The sequence below is a fragment of the Pholis gunnellus genome (genome assembly GCF_910591455.1).
Source record: "Pholis gunnellus genome assembly, chromosome: 6".
Classification (NCBI taxonomy): domain Eukaryota; kingdom Metazoa; phylum Chordata; class Actinopteri; order Perciformes; family Pholidae; genus Pholis; species Pholis gunnellus.
The window spans coordinates 25,205,166-25,229,746 of NC_136532.1; the positions used below are offsets into that span (position 1 = coordinate 25,205,166).

Genomic DNA, 24,581 nt, shown 5'->3' on the forward strand with positions numbered 1-24,581 from the left:
AAACAGAATCACGTCGGTCCTTCCTAAGCGTTTACTGTGTGGCTTCCTGTATCAGAGGATGCAAGATGTTGAGGAAATGACTTTGAGATTCAGTCATTTTTACCAGCTTCATGTGGTCGGTCATGGACGTTAGGGTTGCGGCCTTTTTCGACATCCTGCATCAGCAACATTCGGACTGAAGAGCGCAAAGTCTGGCAGAAAATACACACTTCAATCCGTTGGTATTTCTTTTTTATCTTTAACTGATGTTGTTTATTCCTCAGGTTATTTCCCAAAAAACGTTTTTGTTCTCTCCGTTTAGCTACTGAACAGAATCAGGAAACGCCTAGTAGATAAATAGTTTAAAGATATTAGAATAACCAGATCGCTGCTTCTAAAACCCAACCCATGTACTTTTACTCCGTACTTACACCGCAGAGAGGAACCTCTATGCCACAGTTGGATCCCGACGCAGACATGTAGTCAGTAAAAAACGTGGGAAATAAAGACACTAAAGCCCTTAGTCTCACTTCAGCTGACAAAAAAAAACTCAACCAAACGTTTTCCAAGACAAAGAAGGAAGAAGAATGTCTCTGAGGCTTTCTGGTGAGTGTGTTTTCACAGAGGTAATTCAGAGGACAACTCCCTCTCAACATCCGCGTTCTTTTTTGTTCTTCTTCTCCACGCCACCTTCTGATTTCCACACCTGAGCTGCAGTGAAGGTTTACACCTGTGTTTGCTTCAGACTGAGCACAATCACGGTCACTTGGATTTCCTACTTAAGTACATTTATTTAATATCTCTCGTACATCAGCTTTTCTTTGGACGTCAGAGGTTACAAACCGTAAGTGGACATTAGCTCCTGCACTGACAGGATCAGAGAAACTGGCAAACATGTCGAGGCATCTGTGTGGTTCCAGTGCAACAGATCAAAGAAGCGTGTTTGTTTTGTATTGGGGAGGACTTCGCTTTTAATTTGTGACGCTCGAGCAGGTTTGAGTTTCAGGACCAGGAAAAGGGACGTCGGACAGGTCTCACACCCGGACACTTCTTGGTAATATTATTAGGGTGTCTTTGAAAGTGTCAGTGAACGGATCGCTAACGTAATTAAATCGTTAACTCATTGCGGACTGCATGTTGTGACGTGTTGCTCGACAGGGTTCATAGAGTTCTCACTTCCTCAAATGTTCTCAGAGCAGGTCACGTAAGCCACCTTCTCAAAGTTTACATCTTTCTGAAAGTGTGATTCAGCCAAACACTGGCTCTAGAGAGAGCCTTTAACGTTTTTTTTTTTGCTTTACCTGAAGACCACCGTAGTTCTCCGACACGCTTGTGAAACTGCGGTAACGTGAGCAACAGAGTGCAAAACCATGTTGCCACCAGCCATCCTCCTGAAGTGGTGTTATTACGGTAAAGATGGCGTTACCACGGTTTGGGAAAGGGAGGAGTGTTTATTGTTCTGCATTAATCATCAAGCCGAATTCATTGAATGTGTAACTTACTTGCCAATAAAACAGATTCTGGTGAGCTGAGAAATGTGCAACCAAATGATACATACAGAGAGATAACATAATTTATATATAAGCTAAAAGAGCTAAAAGAGTAGGTGCTGTTACATCAGATAAAGTTAAAGGAATAGAAAAGTATGTATTTCCTGCTAGGGTTAGTAATATTAACAAGTATAATACAGTCAAAATGCCCAGCTGCTTCTCCATATTGCAGGAATTTGTGTTTTTTAGAAGGTGAAGTACACAGCAGGACCTTGTACGCAGCCTTCACAATGACAGGAGAAGAGTCCACCCCTATGGAAGGTGCTGGCCACTCTTTTAAGTTCTGGTCCGTGTCGGAGCGAAGCGTCGGTATGTGTTTACTGCTGCCGGATCGTCGTCATGTGGTCACTGCAGCCAACATCTGCGCCTTAAAGTCATGACTTTGTGAGCTCCGGAGCGCCGCTGTGTATCAGTTAAGCTGCAGATGCAGCTGACCAATGAAATGTATTTGCCCCCGCTCGAAAAAATCTGTTAAAACATCTGCCTCAAATAACAGGAAGGGAGTGCACTCCAAAATAAAGCTGTTTGTGGCAGCCTCGTTCATGCCCACTTTAGTCTGAAGGGTACTGTGTAATTGTTGCATAGCTGCGCTGTGGGGTAACTCTGTACGATAATTTGAACCACTTCATAATGATTTGTCTCCAAGGTGACAACAAGTATTCAGGACCCACCAAGATGAATTTATTTCTGTTTCCAGTCGAATGACTCGCAGGATGTTTTGTAACGTGCAGTTTAGCATCAGATGTGGCATCTCTGTGTTAAATCAGTTGTACAGATTCAGCCACTGAAGCTCCATAACAAATGCATACTGTAGCTGTGATGTTGAGTCCGTATTGTCCACACACCGAAAAAAGTCTAAATTAAGTAAAAGTAATCCACTTGAGTCTTGATGACATTACTGTCTCTCAGTGGGAAGTTGACAGCTGTAAAGATTTAAAATACATTTTGGACGATGGTGACACAATAATATTGAAAAATAAAAATTGCTATGTTTGTTATATATATATATATATATATGCAAAGATCCTGGTTTTAGTAAAATGTTTAAAGCTACTAATCAGGCGGCAACCTCTGAAAAGTGAAGGAAATGCAGAAGTGTCTTAAACGTGCATTCTCTCTAACGTCCACCAGGGGGCGACTGCTCTGGTTGTATAGAAGTCTATGAGAAAATGACTCTACTTCTCTCTTGATTTATTACCTCAGTAAACATTGTAAACATGAGTTTATGGTCTCAATCTCTAGTTTCAAGTCTTCTTCAATACAGCATGATGTTCATTTAGTGAATGATGGTCCATTTAGAGTCAAACAGACCATAAAGCAGGGTATGCTTTAGGGCGGGGCAACCTTGTGATTGACAGGCGCCCAGATGTACTTAGCTCCACCCTCTCATGTCACGTTTGAACGCGAAAAACCAAGATGGTTTAAATTCGAAATCCTTTAACTTCTCTTTGGATATTCCTATATTGTATTTAGATATAAAAACAAAACGTAGATCCGTGTTGGAAATAATTCTTCCTGACAACATAGTAAAGTGATGATTGACAGTCTTGACTTCATAGTGTTGATTTTGTAGCATATCAGTTTCAGTTCAAACTTCCACAGTGTTGAATCAGTTGTCACTGATGACGTGCCGTCCACCACGGACGGTAACGTTGTTTGCATGCCCTCCTGTTCACACAGATGCGTGAGGAATAAAATCCTCAACGCAGCTACGATTACCTCGAGGTCTGGCCTTTGTTCCCCCAAGAAAACACGGTAGCTTAGATTCTGACCAGCTCCCCACTGAAAAACAAAGACGAGAAAAACCTCAAGACCTTTGTGTCAGGCATTCATGGACAAATTCTCAGGGACTCGGATCCTAATGAAGGCTTGCTTTACAAATCACACAAACCGTTACCGGTTTCTGTGTGCAAGCAGTTTAGTGTTTGGCCATGTGTTCATCTTTTGTACCTTGAGGTACGATCACTGCTCACTTGATACAAGAAAATATATTCACAGCTCCATTTGTCCAATCCTACTCAAGAGAAGAAGATATTTAAAATAAATGATTTAAGATGGAAGTCGTGGATTAAGAGTCTGCTTCACAACATTTAGCTTTAGTGCTAAATAAGGCTGAACGATTTTGAATGTTCGTCTTTGTTAAGATTGGTTTCTTGGTTTCTTTGGGCTCTTCACCTATTTGCTAACAGTGGTTAAAGTGAAGGAGAGCGAGGTATCCATGTTGGTTGGAAGACTTTGTCACCATTGTTGTTTCCATTTCCCTTGGAAGTTTTTTTTCCGACAATGACCACAGACGACTCCAGGCATTGATGCGACCCCCCCTTTGGTGTCTTTTGTGTTGGATTGTTCCACATAAGAGGCGGGGTTTCAAAATAATAATGTTTTGCCAGAGTACAGAAAAGACCTCAGTTTGCAAAAAGTCTGTTAATTTAAAGGACCTGTGGAGTCACAGTCGAGGCCTGAACTCACCTGAAATGGAGAAAAATAAAATATCAGCAAGGACACGATTCCATTTATTTGTTATGTTAATTACATAAAAAATTCGGAAGCTCCTCCTCTAATAATGAAGTTAAACGTGCCTTGTTCTGCACAGTTACACCTTCTATTAATAGTTTGTGTAATGAATCATGTATCAAGCAGATTGTAGTCCTTTGTCTCTAAGCTTGAGTAGCTACTCCTCATATTCCCAGTAATTATTTAGAAGCAATATCAAAGTCAGCAGAGGTTTTACTCACTATTCAGACATCCGGTTTTACCCTGGAGTGTCAGCTGCTGGTTTGGATAAAGATATGTTGTTGTTCTGTTAGATTCTGCACTATAATATATTTGGAAGCAGAACTCGTATGCACTAATGTGACTGAGATGCAGGACATCTATCTGACTCTGATGCTATTTGGAACTAAGAAACCTCGGAATAGTTTCTTCATCTTGCTGTTTTTTTGTGATATTTCCAAAGAGCCGGTGTGCCACATGTGGGAAGCTGCTGCAACGTGCCAGCCCTCAGACGTGCACGTTCAAATGAAGGACTCGCTCCATAAACGGGACAGGAAATGCAACAGAAAGGATTAAAGTGCCCACAAAGTTAATGACACCGTAATCCCATTTTTTTTTTTTTGTAGACAAGCTTCTGCAAACTCACCAGCGGACAAGCAACTCCGTTGCGCTGCTTTCACATGTATTTTTGGGCTATACTTGTAATCTTCTTTCCACTGGTAATTTAAAAGCCAGTGGAATGTGGAAAATGATTGTAGGAGTGAAGGGGAGGGAAAAGATATCCCAAGCTTGGTCACTTTGGTGTCTGAAATCCGTAGCTGAGATGGCGTTTGACTGATTTGTGTTTTGACCACATGTGCCAGACCCGCCTGCTATTCTCAACCCGTAATTCCTCCTTGAATTCAGGCATGCGACTAATTTACTGTAGGGGCAGGATTTATTTTTTTCTCTCTTCCAGGGAGCAGAAACTTTACCCCTTTTTCTGCTACAGGGCTCTGAACCAAGTGCTGTAAGTGATGCCACCTGTCAGGCTGACAGCTTATTCTCCATATGGGGAAAGGCCTTTATCAGCTGCAGTCGTAGGGAGCAGGGAAATGTTTGCCACCTGCCAAGGATTTCAAACTTTTAACTAAGAGTGATCCCATTAGTTTGCTGTTCACTTTGTCTTGTTTTTGTCCAGTTTTGAGCAGTGACATGTGGGTAATTTAAGTTCGTTGTCGCAGGTGTCTCCAGAAAAAGTGCCTCTTTAAAAAAAAAAAGGAACTCCTTCGCGTTGTTGTTAAACTGCACAGCAGATGGTCCACCGATGCAAGTCTCAAAGCACTGTGCCGGCTCTGTCGTTACAGCTCTGCATTTATTGCACAGACTCTCTCTTTTGCTTTTATGTGTTTTAGGTTTGCATTCTGAGTAATACTTTACCATTGTTGAAGTATTACTAGAAGTAAAAATTATACGAAGGACTGTTTGACTTTTGTTCAGACTCCTTGTGACAAAAATCAACATTCAAATTGTACAAAGATTGAGTTGCTGTTCAGCTGCTCCAAGTGTTGATTTTAGGAAACCGGTCCAGGTCATGTTTTCATGTTCCCATCACTGCTTTATGCTGCAGCAGGAAGTTGCTTTGGCACCGCTACAGTAAGAGCATGGTGTGAATATGTAACTCTTTCCCAGTGAGCTCTAGAGTTTAATGGGCACGTCCAACATGTCTTCCAAAGACAACCATGACGCCCAGATCAGAAACCACACTGCTGCTTTTTTTTTTTTCTTCTGTCAAACTACAATTGGTTTTCATGCAGCCATGTCTACCCGACACGGCTGCATGAAAACCGTGTCGGATGCACCGTCTGCAAGGACGGTGAGAATCCTCCAAGCAAGGCACGATATGAAACCGACGCAGTCGGGAGAAAAACAACGAAGCTGCACCGTGGGCCGAACTAAAGGAGGTTTTAATAGAATTCCTAAAACACCAATTGCGAGAAGCAGGATAGCATTTTCTGATTCCCCCTGCCCTGTAATTTGAAGTGTGTGGGTTCAAGCCACTTATTTTGTGGTGACGGCTTTACTGGTGAGTTCTCCAAAAAAGACAAGAGGACAAACGCAGCCGAAGGGTTGAGCAGGCCGCTTCGCTTTCCCTGACGGATTGACCGAGCTGCTTCCCCTTTTGGTATCTGGCCACAGTTGTTCTGCCCTCATGGTTCTAACCTCACTGGGCGTAGCTGTCCACCATTGGGTGTTTAGAAAGCCCAATGGGAGGACACCTGCTTCTGGATTTATATATTCCGTCTATCGCACAAACACCCATGCAGTCTGTTTATGGATGCAGATGGAGAGCACTTGGGGTAAACAAATGCACAAATCTGCCTTTTTCCTAAACTGACGTCTAAACAACAACCAAACATCCAGCATCGGTATTGGCCGTGCATCACCCCAAATTTAGCAATTTAGACAAACACACTGTATACTGTATGTTGCATTATTAGCTCATCCGGGATTTAAGTCACATGTCCTCTGAGCACAATCTGGCATCGTGTCCTTTGCATAGTTAAACTTCCCAGAATTTCACAAATTCTTGTGGTCTTCAAGGACATAAAAATGACAAACAAATGAGCTAAAAAAAAAAACTCTGACGTAGTAAGCGACACAACTTATATGTGCAAAACCACACGCAGTCCTACACACAGTTACAACCCAGTTCTCAAGGAAGAAAAGAAACAACATAAAGCTGCTGGACATTTGCTATTGAACGTATTTATTGTAGTGAATGATTCTGAATCATTACAGAATAATGTCAAATATTTAATAAGGAACAATCAGAGGTGAGCTACAAAAGAAACATTTAACAAAAAGAGAAAGTCCTCTAATGCAATAATATATTGTGTAGAATAAGCAAATGTTTCTTTACACCGTTTTGTGTGGCCTGGCCAGCCTTTGTGCGGGGCTTTAAGAGAATACAGATATAACATTAAACCACCATGTAGGGCCAGAAGTCCTTTTGAACAGTTCACTTCTGCATTTTTTGTACCCGGTGCCAAGACATCTGTCTAGTGACACACCCTGTAATTATAAACGAACGGAAAAGAAATGTCTTTTGATTATTTCCATCCTTATTGCATGCACACACAATAAGGCCTGTTACAGCACGTAACAACCAAAAGCTTTGGACATTGTCTTTTTTTTGACACGATGGGATCCGAGACAGTGACAGAAATGACAAAGTTTGCAATGTCAACACTCCAAATACTTTAAGTCCTAGTGACCACTGAATCTGTGGGGCAAAGCTGAAAGATGTTCATCTCTTTCCAGGATGGAAACAATCAGAGCCCTAGTCTCTGATTTATTTTTATAGATATAGACGTGTTTTAAAACTCAACTTGGATTTAGACTTTTTAGTGGATGGAAAAGCAGCAGCGTTTGCCAGGAGAGAGAGAGTGTAGGGAGGTCTGAGAAGGGTGGCAGCAGTCTATCAGCGGCCCATGTGGAGGGTTGTGATGAGAGGGTATATTAAAGGGTTCTCTAACAGATGATGGTGACTCACAGCACTGTGCAAAACAGCTCACGGCCCTGCGCTTGTATCTGAAAAGGCACTCTCCAACACATCTTACAGAGAGTGATTGCATTCATAGGTGTGTTTGTGCCAGCTGTTCGTATACCTATGAAAAGTAATGCACTATGATTTGTATATAATCCACAAAATCAATTTGTACGTAATCCACGCAATCGTTTGCCAGGACAGATGACGTATTATAAAGAGTGTCAAAGTGTGGATAGGGAGGAGGTGGAGGAACCTTCACCCAGGAGACCGCTGTTCGTGCCTTATGTGAAACCAGACGTCAATGTTGACTTACGTCCTTAAGTAAAGTCACTTCTGTAGTTATTTTAATCCAAACATTGACTTATTCGTCAGGTAACTTCTGTAATTAAGTCAGTGGCGGGCCGTGGATTTTATACCTGGGCCTTCAGTGCTGTTCTCCACTTCTAATAACCTCATTATGACGTCACAGCTACGGGTTATTATTTGTTTCGTGTAAAAGCCGCATATTCACATAACACTGCAACATTTGACAAATGAAATAAAATGTGCAGATACATGAATACGAGCATGACGGGACGCTGCGTCATTAACGGACAATATAGTCCAAATCAATGTAACACAATACCAAACTCACAAGAGCAGTCGCATATATTCATATGACAACAAAGCAACAAATCAATCCAGCAGACCTGCAGCGGATCCACGCATTCCACCACACGAGCACGAGCCATTCAAATACTATTCATAAAAACGCCACGATAGACAAATGAACAGTAGAGGTAAACAAACGAAGTTCACTTACCAAATGCTGTCTATGCTGACAAAGAGTTTAATCCCAGTACATCAGTTCCAGTAAGAAGTCCAACCGGATCCGCCGCCTGTCGGTTGTCCGTGGTCCGCCGCTGTTCGGTCGTCGTCTTCGACCGACGTTCGGTTGTCTTCCGCTGCCGGTCGGTTGTCTTCCGCTGCCGGTCGCTTGTCCGTCTCCCGTGGCCGGTCGGTGGTCCGTTTTCCGCCGCAGTTCGGTGGTCGCCTTCGACCGCGTTCGGTGGTCGTCTTCGGCCGTGGACCGGCGAAGGGCGGGCCGCGGTTGTGAGTTGTAGATCCACTCGAGTCTCTCCAAAAGTACCGACGCTCAGTTAACATGAAACACATTCCCAGCCATAACATGTGCAACGCTTCTGACGCTGCATACAAATCCTTTTCCTGGCTGGTCAGGGCTGCTAGCTGTGGGGTCATTTCTTACTGTCCAGTTTGTTCAGAAATGTCCTTCTTGAGAAAAGCGTTCCCAGTAACTCCGCCACTAAATCCGTTTCTCCTCCTTCCGCTATTTCATATTAAAAAAACAAAGCTAGGTAAAATGTCTTTCAAATATTTCCACTTGAACTCTGTCTGCTACAAAGCTCTGCTAGCAATCATGTTTCGCGGGCACATAGTCACGTGCCCGCCCACTGACCAATCACAGCACACTCTACACCTTGCTGGCAGAGACGCATCTGGACTCTGAGCTGACGTAACTAGGCCTGCAAACTGTTCTGATGGGGCCATGAATCCCAAACTAAAGATCTGATTGGTTGAATCAACAATATCGTCCCCATTCAACTTAAACTGCACATGGCAGCACTGGGTGAGTCTGCAGGCTGGGGCCTCTCTTCTTACTAGAGACACAGAGGTGAAATCTGATTGGATAAAAGCTCTACTTAAAACAAGCTGCACTGGAAGCAGAGCAACTGAGGAGCACAGTAGCTGTGCAATGAGAAAATAAGATAATGGGAAAAATATTTTTATAAATTATAATACATATAAGAAAAAATTAAATGTATTTCAGAAAAAATATTAAATTATAAAATAGCTATAACTTTGTGATTCTGTTTAGGCCAGCAGAGAAGGCTTTGCAGGCCCTGACGGCCCGCCACTGAATTAAGTAACGTTACTTCTGTAGTTATTTTAACCCAAACATTTTTTATGACGGTGATGACCTGGTCTGTTGCCTACAAACTCTTCAGTAAGTAAGCTCTGGCTCTGGCTCACACTTCCTGCAGGATGTGTAATTCGCAAAGATCCCCCACGGACCCAAAGCCCATCAACACATGTTCTACCGTTGCATCTATTACACAAGCCGGGCCGTGTGAAGTCACTTCCAAGTCAAATACTCCTGAACCACCAAACGCTCTGAAATACACACACACACACACACACACACACACACACACACACACACACACACACACACACACACACACACACACACACACACACAATGCTTTAAAAACATGCAGAACACACCGTTTGAAATTGAGGATGATAAGAACAAGAGCTGAGCTGTCATAGACATGACATGAGGACATGGAAGTTGTTATCTGGATTTTGTTTTAAGTGTAGAAAGTAAAAGACATTTTCCCAGTTCTAATCCTATGGCCCTGTGTTAATTGTTCATTTATCTCTTGTTCTATTTCAAATATCTGTAAAACAAAAACAAATCTGTATCAAACTATTTTTACATCCAAATCCCCCTCGAATCTTGTTTCTGTTCTCTTCCTGTAAAACAGTTTCAAATGTTTGATTCATCCTGCACTACAACAATTCATCCAATCAAATGAGACTTTGGGCAACATTCCTCTGTAGCTTCGTATCGGGCTAAACCAGATGGCATTCATGGGTTCAGAAGAGTGAAGACAACGCGGAAGTGTCTTAAAACCTGCATTCTCTCTACTGACCAGCAGGGGGCGACTCCTCTGGTTGTATAGAAGTCTATGAGAAAATGACTCTACTTCTCTCTTGATTTATTACCTCAGTAAACATTGTAAACATGAGTTTATGGTCTCAATCTCTAGTTTCAAGTCTTCTTCAATACAGCATGATGTTCATTTAGTAAATGATGGTCCATTTAGAGTCAAATAGTCCATAAAGCAGGGGATGCTTTAGGGCGGGGCTTACTGTGATTGACAGGTCTCTACCAGAGACGTATACGGCGTCTCTACATCACTTCTCCACATTCCAAATATGGTCACTTTCTGTTCACTGGTTGCTAACATGGCGAAGGCCGTAATCCAAGATGGCGACGGTGAAATCGCCGAACTCGAGGCTTCAAAACATCAGTCCACAAACCAACGGGTGACGTCAAGATGACCACGTCCACTTCTTATCTACAGTCTGTGGTTTCACTGTGAAATACGTCACAGTACGGAAGCTAAAGACGCTCTAACTCCCATTTCACTGGGACTTCAATAAAACAATAAAATAGTTTTTTTTCCGGTCGGAGTATTGTAAAAACATGATGTGGATCCCAGGAAGTGTAGCCGCTGATGTTTTTGCAGTAGCTAATGGATCTCTGAGTAAACTAACAAACAGACACACTCCATGTCCAGAAAGGGGGACTGCCAGAAAAGAAGGGCTCCCACCTAAAAACATTCCTGTAGTACAGGGCCATGTTTTCCTTACCCCAACAAATTTACACAGTTGTTAGTGATGGCCCGGGATTCCTCCGAAAGCGCTGCCCACCAATAATAAACAGCATGGCAGCTGACACCGCAAGACACCTGCACAGCTCCCTGACACTGCAGGATTGTTCCCAGGGACTGGGGGGGGGTTGAGGTGGGCTGTAGGATGAAGGGAGGAGGGGGGACATGGGGGCCGGCGGACAGGTTGGTGGTGTCTGTGTGTGTGTGTGTGTGTGTGTGTGTGTGTGTGTGTGTATATATAGGGGGGTTCTACACAGTTCGTTTAAAACAAAAGACACCAGAGTTCTCAAATGTTAAGCATTTTCTAACCTCTAGCAGCTGCAATAGAATATAAAATATACAAACATTTGAGTTAAGGACTATTCGATTAAAGAAAAAATAACAAATAACTTTTTGTAAAATATCATATTAAACCATTTTATGAGGAGACGTCGGCTTTTAGTTTTTACGTGGTATTCGTCTCGCCCATTACTTAATTTCTCTCCAAAAAAGCTCCGGTATGAACTGAATTCACTTGCTGGACCATCGCTGGCTTTTAAAACTTTGACATTTCACTTCAGCCCTTGTTGGAAGTTAGCTCCAGTTAGCTCTCTTTAGTCATTCCACACTCTTTCTGTGTCATAAATAACCACCTACAGTCACACACACACACACACACGCACACACACACACGTATTCAGACATACCCTCCTCATGCCACAGGATGTCAGGTGGTCCAGCCATTGTTTCCCCACCTGTAGGACATTGTCAAAGCACAAAGGAGGGGCACAGTACGTGTCAGCCTGCTGTCAGCTTCTGTTTGACTTGAATTTGTAAATCCCTCTCTTTCAGCCGTGGGGGCTTTGAAAGATTAGCCAAAGGTTTGTGGAGTGATTCACATCTGTGTGGCTTTTACTTATTGTCAAGAGGCAGAGGATACCGTCGCAGTCTTCACAGGCCACAATAATTACGATTGTCAACACTGTTCCAGTTTCACCGTTTGTTTTCTGAGCACATAAACATGTTCATAGTTTTTTCCCCTGCGGGGATTTGAGATGCTTTGTTGTGTTTATTAACTGGACGGATGGTGGATTTATCTCCTGCTTCTAAACCGGTTTATGTGGCCTTCATCTTCAGGTCACCGGTGTTTTTCCTTCCAGCCTGCTGAAATTTCAAGAGTTTCAAAGAGGAGCAAAGTGAATACTGAGTATCACAAAGAGCCAGAATCTCTACCTGCGCAGCGCTCAGCTTCTCAGGAACCGAGCAGACTGATGTTTGCCATAAAGCGGGGGGGCCCCTCGCTCGCTGCCCTGTGAGGTCACAGCACCTGTTCTTGGTAATTGCTGGCAGGTGACGTAAGGCCTCCACTTGTTTTCCATGGTGCAAGGTGGAGGTCCCCCCCACTTCCCCCCCCCGATCCAACACGGAGGCTGGAAAGTCATGCTGGTTGTTAACGGGTGTGACTCCCTCCCCCCCCTCCCTCCAGTTCCCTGAGAGAGAAATGAACTTTGGCTTACCTGTCAGAGGCCATTTAGTGAAACAAAAACGTGATCTTGTATTTTTAAGGTTTAAGGTCTGTTTCCTTGCTAACACGGCTCCGAAAATTCTTCCAGAGACTGAAAAGAAAATGACGCAAACAATTGTTAACAGCATTGTTCACCCATCGTCTTTAGTTTAAGGCACCTTGGTTGTGTTATCATTTCAGACTGATTTATGGAAACATTAGATTTTTTTCAGTAAACAAGACCATCAGAGAGAAGATGGTCTGTTTCTATAGAGTTATTCTTAATGCTCGTCATCGGAGCCACCGGGTCGGATTCTGGTGAAATCAGATGAAATCATGCAGGTTCACCAGAAACTCCTTCAGCTCAGACTCCAGCAGAGACCTGGTCCACCGTGGACAGACCCAGATCCTCCAGCAGAGACCAGTCCACCATGAACAGACCCAGATCCTCCAGCAGAGACCAGTCCACCACGAACAGACCCAGATCCTCCAGCAGGGACCGGTCCACCGTGGACAGACCCAGATCCGGCTTCACCTGCAGCCTTGGACCTACAGTCTGAGCTCCGGAGGGAGGAGGAGAGCTCAGCTCCCGGCAGCAGCAGCAGCTCCTCCTCCTCCTCCTGGACACCCAGGACGTATTGCTGGACCCGCTGGAGGGAAGGGAGGCAACGGGAGAACCAGAACCAGCACTGAGAGGAGCAGACTGTCAGACCCTGCTGCAGTACAATGAGAGGTTTTCTAACTCTGGTGCTCAGAGACACTACCGCTGTAGTCCACATGGACCGCCAGAATCAACACAAAATGAAAGTTCCTCGTAGTAGCTTTAATCTTTATATAATTAGCCCACATTTGGAAATGTATTGAAGTAAGATGTTGCTGTTTGTACTGGCTCATTTTGCAAACAGACCTTTAGGATTTAAATATCCTCCATGGATGATTTTAACTGATATTTTTTTATTGCCACTACCCAAATGTTACTCGCCTCCTTAACTCTGCCGGGTCCACCTGATGATGTCTTTTCAAGGCTGGCTGCAGGAGGACAGAAGCCAGTAGATAGGGTATCTGGCCCAGGCCTGCAGCCAGCTGTGAACCTGATAGCATCTGTTTTAAACGTTTGAGAGACGGAGAGACAGGAGCCCTCTTTTCTTCTGAGCTCTGGAGCGCTAGTTATCTCACGCCTTTTTAGTAAAGGGATCCACAGATGGCCCCGCGTCCTGACAGTTATACAAATGTGATACCGCGAGCCGAGGTATTCCTCTTGGCTCCTCTTTACTGTGTTACTGTAGGCCCTCAAGTGGGACTTCACGCTCAGAGTAAACAAGACGAGTCGGAGACAAAAAGAGTCCTGCTTTTCTCAAGGCGAGGCAGAAAGGTTTCTTTTTTTATCTTTGTGAAGGCAGACAAAACAACCTCTTCACACCTGAGCGTGTCCTCTGTTTGGGAGTTCTTCCCATCCATTGTCATCACGCGTTATCTGAACCATCAGAATCAACATGAAAAGATCATTTCATGTTCTGCTGTCACCCGAGGGGATTTGGACAATTTGCCTTTCTTTTGCTTTGTCTGAATCCGGTGACAAAACTATTTGTCATCCTTTTCTTCTTGTTTTTTTTCCCAAGTTATGTCTGGTTTGGCCTCACTTCAAAGACCCGATGAGCAGACGGGAAAACGTCTTCAGATTTATGTGGTTGGAGTATTCAAGGACTATTTTCTTCTTACTCATAGAGTTCTAATCAGAAATCAGTGTTTGGATTATAGAGAGCCAACCTGTCGCCCTAACATCCAGAAGTTTCTTTTCCTTGGCTGCTGTGTTCATACTCGGTGCCTTTTTGTCGATAAAATTGAAAAACTATTTGGTATTCAACCAGGTGGCAACCTCCGGTTCTGCCGAGTGAAGCCAATGCAGAAGAGTCTATGAGAAAATGACTCTACTTCTCTCTTGATTTATTACCTCAGTAAACATTGTAAACATGAGTTTATGGTCTCAATCTCTAGTTTCAAGTCTTCTTCAATACAGCATGATGTTCATTTAGTAAATGATGGTCCATTTAGAGTCAAACAGACCATAAAGCAGGGGATGCTTTAGGGCGGGGCTTACTGTGATTGACAGGTCTCTACCAGAGACGTATACGGCGTCTCTACGTCACTCCTCCTCAGTCCAAATATGGTCACTTCCTGTTCACTGGTTGCAAAAAACAACATGGCGACGGACGTAATCCAAGATGGCGACGGCAAAATCGCTGAACTCGAGGCATCAAAACTACTACTGTTTGGGATTAGAATAAGTATGTTACTTTTAGTTTTACATGGGACACGAACACCGGCCTCCTTTTGATCAAATGTGTTTGTGATTCGTCAGATATAAACCTCATCCACTGAACCAGTGGGATTGGTTGGTCCATCAAACTGGTGATAATTAAATAGGTAGCAGGATTGTGGCGAATGGTGTTCTTTAAAATAAACCAAAAACATCAAACTTTTTAAACAAAGACAAATTGAAAATTAAATAATCCAGTTAACTTTATTTACTTACGACCTCTTTTTGCCTTTACTTGAGTTTCCCCCCTTTCTTTTTTTTTAACTATTCACACAACTTTATAATGTTTTAACTCCACATTTCATGTCATTCCGAGCTACATTCTTGGCCGGACTGTAGGTGTGCTGGAACGGAACTGAGACTCTGGTTACTGTAAGTCGGAGGATTGAGTCCCACGCACTTATCGCAGCAGGATACTCTGTAGACAGCCCACCTCGGCGAGCACCGGGCCCGTCGCAGGACGACATTAGTTGGATTCGTTTCCGATTTGAAGCGTATAACACGAGCTCTTGTATTTCAAAGTGGGAGGATTTGTAACAGATCCCCTCTATCTGTCAACTTTTAACAAGTGACATTGGCCTTCCTGGCTTTTACTCAGGAGGAGCTTGATGGCCATGATTATTTACACAGAGGGTTTCCTTCTTTTTCTCTCTTTTTTTTCTTTTACAGTCGGTCATTTTCATAAGGGATCATAATCCTGTTGGACAGGAAGTATCTGGCTATATAGACTACGCCCACAGACTCAAGACCCAAGATTTTGAACCATATTTCAGCGGAAAGAAGAAGCTCGTGCCAGGACGCTCGGATTTATGGTAAGTCTCCTTCCATTGCAACATGTCCACGTCGATTGGGGAGGCCGTGACTTGAGTGGGTTTTGACAAGATTTGAAGGGTAAGGAAATCTTATTATGCAGGATTAAAGCCTCAGGTTGACGTGAGGGACCAATGTAGGCTTGGAAGGAGCTGAGCATAGGGCCAGTATAGTTAAATGTACAGCACCAGCCCTTCGTGGCCTCAGCATAGATGTGGAATAAATGTACACGTCTGAAGCAAAGCCGAGCAGAGCTGCCAAAGTGCTGAACCTGTCTGGACAAGATAGACATGAATCAGAGTCGGGACCCAAGCGGGCTTCAACCGCGAGATTGTCCTCGTTTCAATGTGCAGTAAATTCGTCATCACAGATAAATGTAATGTATCGTATGGCCATGAGGATTAGACACGTTGATGGATAAATAGATTAAATAATTGACTGATTTATTTTTAGAGGCCCTTAATACGTATTTGACTTGTGATGAGGCGGTCCTCTACGAACACACTGTCACACGTGTGATTTGTTTTTGTCTGTCTTCTCGCTGACTCTGTGTAATGTTTTAGATCATTTTTTTTTTATTTAACAGCTTTGGGATTTTGGATTGTTTGACAAACGATAACGAGCACGTTTTAAAATGTCACCTGGGACTCCGGGAAATGTTCCACTATTCTCTGAGGCTTTGCAGGCCAAAGGGTCGATCGAGGAAGATTAATCGATAATGAAAATGATTTTTAGCAGCACTTGACGGGTGTTTCCATGTTTCCATGCAGAGTTAGAACGACAGTTGGTTTGCCAGAAGACGCCAGTGTGAAATCCACTGATACTCTAAAAAATATTGATCGGAGCAGTTTAAAACATGTCCCAAATGAATGCGACACAAGTGAGCGTCAGCGACCAAATCCGTTTGTTTGCTTGTTTTGAGCAGCGCCGCGATTTGAGGGGAACTTTGGTCAGACGCCATATTTTTACTTTTTCCTGTCGCTCACTTTGAAAGCACCGCTGTGGACAGGAAATGGCTGATTCTTAAAGTTACATATAAGAGTTATATTAGAGAAACCTAATTAAGGTGGCAGCTGACTGGATGGAGATGGCCATCGAGCTGAAAGCTTCCTACTCGCAGTAGCCTAAATATCACAAAATATCAAATGTATTTTCTGTTGAAAAGTATAAACTCACTTGCTGTTAGGACTCGGTGTAGAAGGCCACTCGAATTTGAATGTTCTTGAAAGTCGCAGCGTCTAAAAAGACACTTATACTAGTGGAATAAATGAAAATAAATTCTATAATCCCATAAATACATCTACACATGGCTGCTTTAAGTAAAAAAAAAATAAGTTTTCAGGTGCTTTAAACCGGGCACATTCAGCCAAGACACATCCCGTACTGTATGTTGAACAACTACACGCATCGGTGCCAGTCGCACAACTCCGGGCCAAGCCACAAGTGAACTGCTGACCTTACAGGTGTAAGCTAAAACTCCAGTCCCTCTTTATAATTCATTGTCTGTGAGGAGAGCTCCGCCTGTACATAGAGAGCTGTCAGCAAATTACCGGAGCCAAAACCATTCCCACATTCCACATGCTCGTGCATAGTAACATATTATCAACATTTCAGATACGTGCGAAAAATCCCATGAAGACCAACGCGACTAGACGAGGGGAGTAATGAGAGTGAGTAATACATGGTTGTGTTCAGGGTTCAGCCAAATGACATGCACCCTGTGTAACCTCACTGACACTGGGCAGAACATGCTCCCTAATGTCCTTCTTCTCAAGTAAATCAGGCCTTTTGTCTTTTCCTCGACCACCATTCCTGTTCGGTAGGACTTTTACTCTCCAGCATAAATCACGGCCAAATCCCGAGTCGAGTCTTTACAACAGAGGCCATTAGGGCAAACGTTACAATAGGTTGTACACAAATCCCCAGCTAGACCATAATACCCAAGAATTTGGAAATATAAATTATACAGAGAATACCTGAAGTGACCAGTACTATTTTGTGTGGCATTGTAAAACTGCTTGGCAGTGCAACTACTGCAACGTATCCTCATACAACAGTTCGTATGATATCCTATGAAAGGTTACACAGAAACACGTGTCCTTTTCTGCTCTTTACGTGCACGCATACGGTCTTTACAAAATACATTTTCACAGAAAAAACACACGGCATGTTATGCTACGAATGCTGGATGAGACCAGCTTGTCTTCAGCATTAGCAGGACAGCAGGTTTTATTTGTGGAAGTGGTTTTCCCTTTCTTTGCAACCAAAGTGTCAGACATGCGAATCTTTTGTTGTGTTATTTATCCATTTCTCAACCATGTGTCCTGACACACGAACCCCCGCTCGTGGCCTTGAACCCGGCCTCCTCTCCGCCGAGTGGAAGCCCTAACAAGCTGTAGGTGTGAGTCATTGAGCGAGCATGCCTGGAGGTACAGCCGACTCCTTAATGATGCTTTTACGAGGCTCCCCCCCCCCACACGGGTCTCCCTCCATCTGACTTCACACTCCCTCTCTCTGTCTCTTTATTCACACACTAAACTCCGCCGGGATTTGCGCATCTCTCTGTCTTAATTTTCAACTTTTCTAACCTTCCATGCTTTGCTACCTCTCCCCTTCTCAACCCCACCCCCACCCCCACCCTCTCTCTCTCTTTTTTCATCTCTGTCGGGAACAATAACACCCAGTGTGGTTGCTGCTAAGAGGGAGCAGATGCTGGAGCTGCTGCCCACTCAGTGCACTAAACCTCCCACCGCAGGACTCTGAATCCTGTCCCTCCTCCTCCTCCACGGCCACAAAGAACACAGAGCAGCGACACCAGCGCCAGCTCCGGCCTCCACCTCCCACCTCCAGCGAGGAAGGGTGGATAGGTTCACGTCCGCAGTCTGCAATGTCTCAAGGGGGGGGGGTAGGAAAAAAAAAAAAAGAGCAGGAGAGCAAAGTATCACCCCGGAGCAAATTATGTAGATCGAAAAGACGAGAGGTAGAACTTTAGTTCGGAGGGAAATATTGATGGTGTAAAATGTAAAACATGCCTCTGCTCCAGCGTTATGTTGAGGAAAACCAATCTTTACTTTCCAACTTTCTGTAATTGACTTGACAAACTGGATGCTGAAGAATAAACGCATCAAGCTTTTTTCCTTTGACTGATCAACGTTTGAATTCATCCCCTTTTTACGTTCAGGACAGGATCATGTGCAGAAGATGCACATACTTTTCGCTCCATTATTTTCTACCTTAATCTTACTCCAACGTAAGAATACATCTGTACTTTTTGACCATAATCAAAATCCAGTTTGTTGCGACTTTACGTCAGTTGCTAAAATAGGAACTACAGCTTTCTTTAGACTTTTGTCGTTAACGGACCTCTGTGTCTGTGTTTGTGTCGTTTAACCAGCTTGAGCCTGAGACCGTTGCGCTCACTTCTACATTTAGATTTTTACATATTTCAGTTTTTACATCACGTTCTCAGTCACCTCCAGGATCTTTGCGTTGACTCTATAGCAGCAGCGAGGGGCAAAAATCAGTAGAACGCTTGATTTATTTTAGCAGGCCCACCGGGTGGGCGGGACATATAAACATCATTTGTAAAAGCATAAGTTTTAAGCCTCTGACCTCCTGGGAAACCTGGTTTCAGTGAAGCGTTTCCCTCGTTGCATCTGCAGAAAGTTTACATCGAAGAAGCCGCTAACAACACAAAACCACACCACAAAAGAAGCAATAATTGGTATTAATAGGACGAGAACTTAGCTTTTCTTGACAATATGTTGTAAATACTGATATGTGGAGACAATTGATGTAAAACTTATATTTTAAAGATATGAATGACTAGCTTCATAAGACTTTATGTGACTGCCTCTAAAAGACAATAACTTGCAGATACACATGTGAATCTGGTCTGTTAAAGTTCATTTAAAGTTTGAGTTGGGTATCATTTAAACAACTGTGGTGCCAGTACCATTACTCTTAGTGAAACTGATCCCAATATAGTACAATTACAAATAGTCACCTTTTTTTCTAGATCTGGGCACTAAAAGGGTCGATTGCTGCTGGTTTGACTGGAGAGGTTTTGATGATAGGCGTACAGGAGTACAGATACCCAGCCATATCTAAAGGTGCTGAATTCTATGTTCAGAGCATAGCTTTGGTTGAGAGGTTGTCCTCCCACACGGCTCTCCACATTGCGACGGCGGAGCAGGCAGTGTGTACCTTAGGGGGGAACCAGAGGGTGGTGGTGCTACTAAACTTCTGCAGCGAAGCTGTAGATCGGGGCGCCTTCATCCGCCGTAACCGCCGTATGAGAACAGCGCTGAGCAGCGACCGTGAGCTAGCCAGGCGGGCACGCCGACTCACATGCACTACTAACGTGCATGCGCGGCCCGGCTATGTAAACAAAGCACAGAAGAAGCTCGGATTACAACACACACACACACACAGAGGTAGAGTGTCTTCATTCTCTGCCGAGGTACAAAATACTCCACCACGTCTGACATAGACAATAGTTGTTTGCTGCTTTGTTAATGTTATGAATATTGAATTTAGCAACTTCACCTTCAAGGCAAACTGAGTGAAGCCTTTCGTTAAACTTTAACCAATATCACATTTAGGGTAAATAAACTGCTTAAATTATAACATATCGAGTGTTTAAAGGTTAAATCTTTATTACGTTTTTGTCTCCATTACTTTTTACTGAGCTTCCAACACACACACACACACTCACACACACACTCACACTCACACATACATATGCACACACTAAAGTCCTAACCCTCATCTAATTATCCCACAGATCTGCAGCTCCGTTCACCAGCTTCCTGCCACTCCAGATGTGCCTACAGCATCTCTGATGTCTATTTAATGTTCCCCCAGCAAAGTGACCATCTGTTTATGCACTCTGTTCCCCTCCTTCCTCTCTCTATCTCTCTCCCTCTGCAGTCTCTCTGTTTAGTAGACTTTTTTTTTTTTGTTAAGAGGCTGGGCAACATCTGACATATATGGAAGTCCTAATTGATTCTTTTCTCTTTAAATTGTTTAGTTTTTGCAAGTCTCCATTGAGTTTTCTGAATCCTCTTAACTACGTCATACAAGTACATCGGTCCTCTGAGCAATCAAAAACGTTATTATTCAAAGTGTTCTAATTTAAACAGCTCTCTGGATCGTGTAAAGCTTTCCTGCACACTCCCTCTGCCCTGCGTGCATTTGGCGACGGACTGAAAGATTTGAACTTGAAGGATCCGCTCGCTTTGAAACACAGCGCATGCCTCCTCTCAAGCCAAAACCATATTGCCTCCACGCTCAGCCTCTGCAATGCACCTGTGTGTGTGTCTGGCTTCTTTTTCCGCTGCGCAAATATTTGCACTGCTGTCCTATTTTATTAACTTTTAATACAAAAGAGAAGCTGTTCCAGCTCCGAAAAAGGGTGATTCGCCGGCTCGGGCCTCAGGCATTGTGTCCGCCGCTTTAATGGTGATATTCCATCGTGGCGGAAGTTTGCCAGCTCGGTAAATATTTGCTGGTTTAAGCCGGAACATTCCGTGTCGCGTGCGTTGATCTTCGCACATGGCGCACACATACTTGGTTGGCTGGAAATCTCTGGGTTAAATCCAGTCAGGCTGTTTGTTCTCAGTGCTGATGCTGTTTGGACTGTGCTTTGATAGATTAACTCGGTGTTCCACCAGCAGTATCTGATCATCACAGACCTCCTGCCAAGTGTGACGGGCTTCTCCGTCCATGTTGGCTGTGCAATTTATCTATTTGTCTTGTGAAATAAAGTCTGTACGTCACCTGTTTAAAGAAGAACGGTAAAATGACACAAACTCTGTATCAGTGACCAGACATCTTTATTAAGGTGTTAACGTTTAGTGTGCATTCTGTGAATATGAGTGAAGGTATTGGACCATTTTACTTTAGGTTGACCCCTAACCTCCCTATTAGCCTCTTGAGCTCCAGGCAAATGGAATATGGGGTTATAACAGCCAGTTGTGTCACTGCATTATGTAATGGCTCGTGTGTGTGTGTGTGATATGAGCGTACCGTCTACTTCACTCAAAATAAGCAGCTTGTGTATATTTTAGGATTGTTAACGTAGAAATGAAAACCCTAACCTGCATTGGACTGAATGTATAATCATACACAACATGCAGCGTGGTAACAGGGTGAAGGTCTATGATGCATTTTTGGTTTGTACCCAATTTCTCTCCCAAAAATGAACAGTTTATAATGTGGAAAATCTTTTTGTTATTCTTGTGATTGCTCGATTAGTCTATGAGAAATCTAAACGATAGTGAGGAACGTTGATAACAAGTTCCTGGAGGCCAAGGTGACCGACAGTCTACAATCCGAAGGTTTTCTGTTTTCAATGATTTTACGTACAAAGAAGCAGCAAATCCTCACATTAAAAAACTGGAACCACAGACCGTTTGGTATTTCGTGTGATTAAACCAGTTAAACGATTAATTGATTATAAAATATTGTGAGTAAAAGTAAATATGCAAGTGTTTGCAAATGTTATTTTTCCAGTCTGATTTTTGCATTATTTATTCATTTATATTTGACATTCAGTCAAACATTTCTATCGTTTCCTACCTGAATCTGACGTCCCCTAATCTTCCCCTAATCTTTTAATCTTTTCAACAACATAAGAACACGAGCTCATGAGCACCAAAGCTCCCCATGTTCATAACCCATACAGACAGATGCTCTTCACTTGTATTTTAATGTTTAAAATAAAATGTAACAAATTCCTAGAAACCATGAAACCAAAAATAATGAGAAAACAAAGGTGTGTGTGTTGGTCGGTGGTTGGATATAAATTAGTTAATGGTGTTGCCAACTGGACGAGGGCCGTCCGTGATTTGTCGTTGGATCAGACCCATGACTCTGAAGCTTAACAGTAAATTCAACTCCGGCCTCTCAACACTGTAGAGGCCTTTTTTGTGATTTACATTGGAAACATTAACTTCAGAAACAGTCACTGGACGTGTGTTCTTCAGCAACTATAGAAAAAAAAACAGCTGAACGAATACACATGCAAGGTATTTGCTCTTTTTTTATGATATATATCATCCAGCGCAGAGAGTCCAGCTCCTCTGAGCCCTATAATGAGACTGTTGACATTACCCTGGAAAATGACCGCCTGGAGATAACAATAGAGCTAAGCACGGTAACTATGGAAAGTGAAAGGACACGGCGCACGTGTCAAACAGCCGTGGTGAATGCATATAGGGAACCAGGAACCGGTGCTGAGAGCACCGTCATTGTTTCCACCAAAATCCAGGTTCTCACACTTTTTACTGGTCCATGTGTCTGGGTGTGGTGCCATCCAGCTGCTGGAGCGCTCTTTGTGACCAAATGTGCAACGACCGTGCAGTTAGTTGCCCCGGTGACAGTTCATATGGGACGGCGAGGGGAGGTGGGTCCAATAAACACATCCAAGTTAACGTATGAACGAAATTCTCGGCATTGCTTCAAAACTTTTTTTTTTTTTTTTTTCTTACGCTTTCGTCTTTTTCATGTTCAGTGTTAAAATATCTCACATCTGTCCCATTTTCTCTTGCAAAAGTTAGCGGTTCACCATGGAATAAAAGTGGTCGACCAAAAAAATGTTAATTGTTGTATGGCATCTCGGTATAAATAGGCACTGAAACGCTGTCGGGTCTAATTTACAAAGAGAAGAAGTCTGCATGTGTCTGAAAGGAAGTCTCAGACAATATAATTTTCCTCCGAGTTTTAAGGGAAAAACCTCAATTTGTATTTCATAATTGGGGCATTGCAGCAGTCTATTCTGAACCTGCTTTACTCGGCTCTTGTTGGCATCTTGAAAACAAATGCCAGACCTCTCGTCCGATCATACCTTATAATTTTATGCATCAGTGTATTTCCCCACGCAGTGTGGACAGTTCAGGGGCTCCAGTGTTTTACTGGAGGGGCAAGATAACTTCCAAAGCTGGCAGGAGACGGTCGACATCGGAGACATCAGATGGTATCGGGCGTAAAAGTAGAGTCTACTAGAAGTGGACGATATTGATAAGATCTACTAACACAGTCGATGTTTGTCTCTACCGCGCTATCGTTAGATATTGTGACGTCAGCCAAGTACAAGTCAAGTCCTACGTTAAAGTCCATCGAGACCAAACCAAGTCTTCAGTCACGCCAGTCGACACAAGTCAAGTCTCAAGTCATTTAAGACGATTCCTAATTTAGTGTCAAGTTAAAGTCAATTCTCAAGTGTTTTCGGAGAAGGTGTCGAGGCTGAGTCGAGCCTTAAAGCTGGAGTGCTTAACTTTTGCATATAAATGAACGTCTGTTACATTTTAAGCTCTTTCCAAACAAGCTCACACAATGCTGATTAAGCCTGTCGCCGCCAGGGAAAACGCTCTGTATTTTGCAGTATACCAGAGTTTCGGTGACTGTGTCAGGTGATGTGCTTTATGTCAACCAGCTGGAGCTAAAAGTGGCAAGAAGGGGGCGAGACCTTTGTGACCAATAGCGATGGCGAGGACAAACCTGCCTTAGATAACATAACTGTCTTAGGGAATTATAAAAAGTGACCAATCCAGAAAAACTATATTACAATACCAGCAGTAAAGTCAGTCGCTCTTGCTATTGGCCGGAACAGCTGGCCGTATTCATAGCTATTCAAAAAAAGCTGAAATATATGTATTTACATTTCCCAAAATTGCATCGGGGGTTTGTGGGTTTTGGGAAGGCCACATGGGTAAGGTTTTATATTGCTCGTACTATATGTTTGCTTATAATTTGTAGCGAGCATGCTTAATATGTTGCAGCCCGAACATATTTTTATGGCTCAAATGCAAATAGATGTTTGCAAACCTGGATTTTATGTGCCACCAGAGATCACCTCTGAAACAGATCCTGCAGAAAACATCTCGACACCGGCCAGACAACCAAAATATTTCAAAGATCGCAGAGGTCTCTCATTGTAAATGAAAACATTTTG

General features: G+C 43.2%; 1 protein-coding gene across 1 annotated transcript in view; it reads left to right on the forward strand.

Moving 5' to 3' along the window:
* The window catches only part of cfap299 (cilia and flagella associated protein 299), a gene marked incomplete at both ends in the record, with an annotated part of 72,988 nt that overhangs the window by 42,023 nt on the left and 6,384 nt on the right, over positions 1-24,581 (forward strand). Inside the window, one exon of the mRNA XM_079160824.1 lies at positions 15,485-15,627. Coding sequence (XP_079016950.1) covers positions 15,485-15,627 — 143 coding nt within the window. The remainder of the gene's footprint in view (positions 1-15,484; positions 15,628-24,581) is intronic.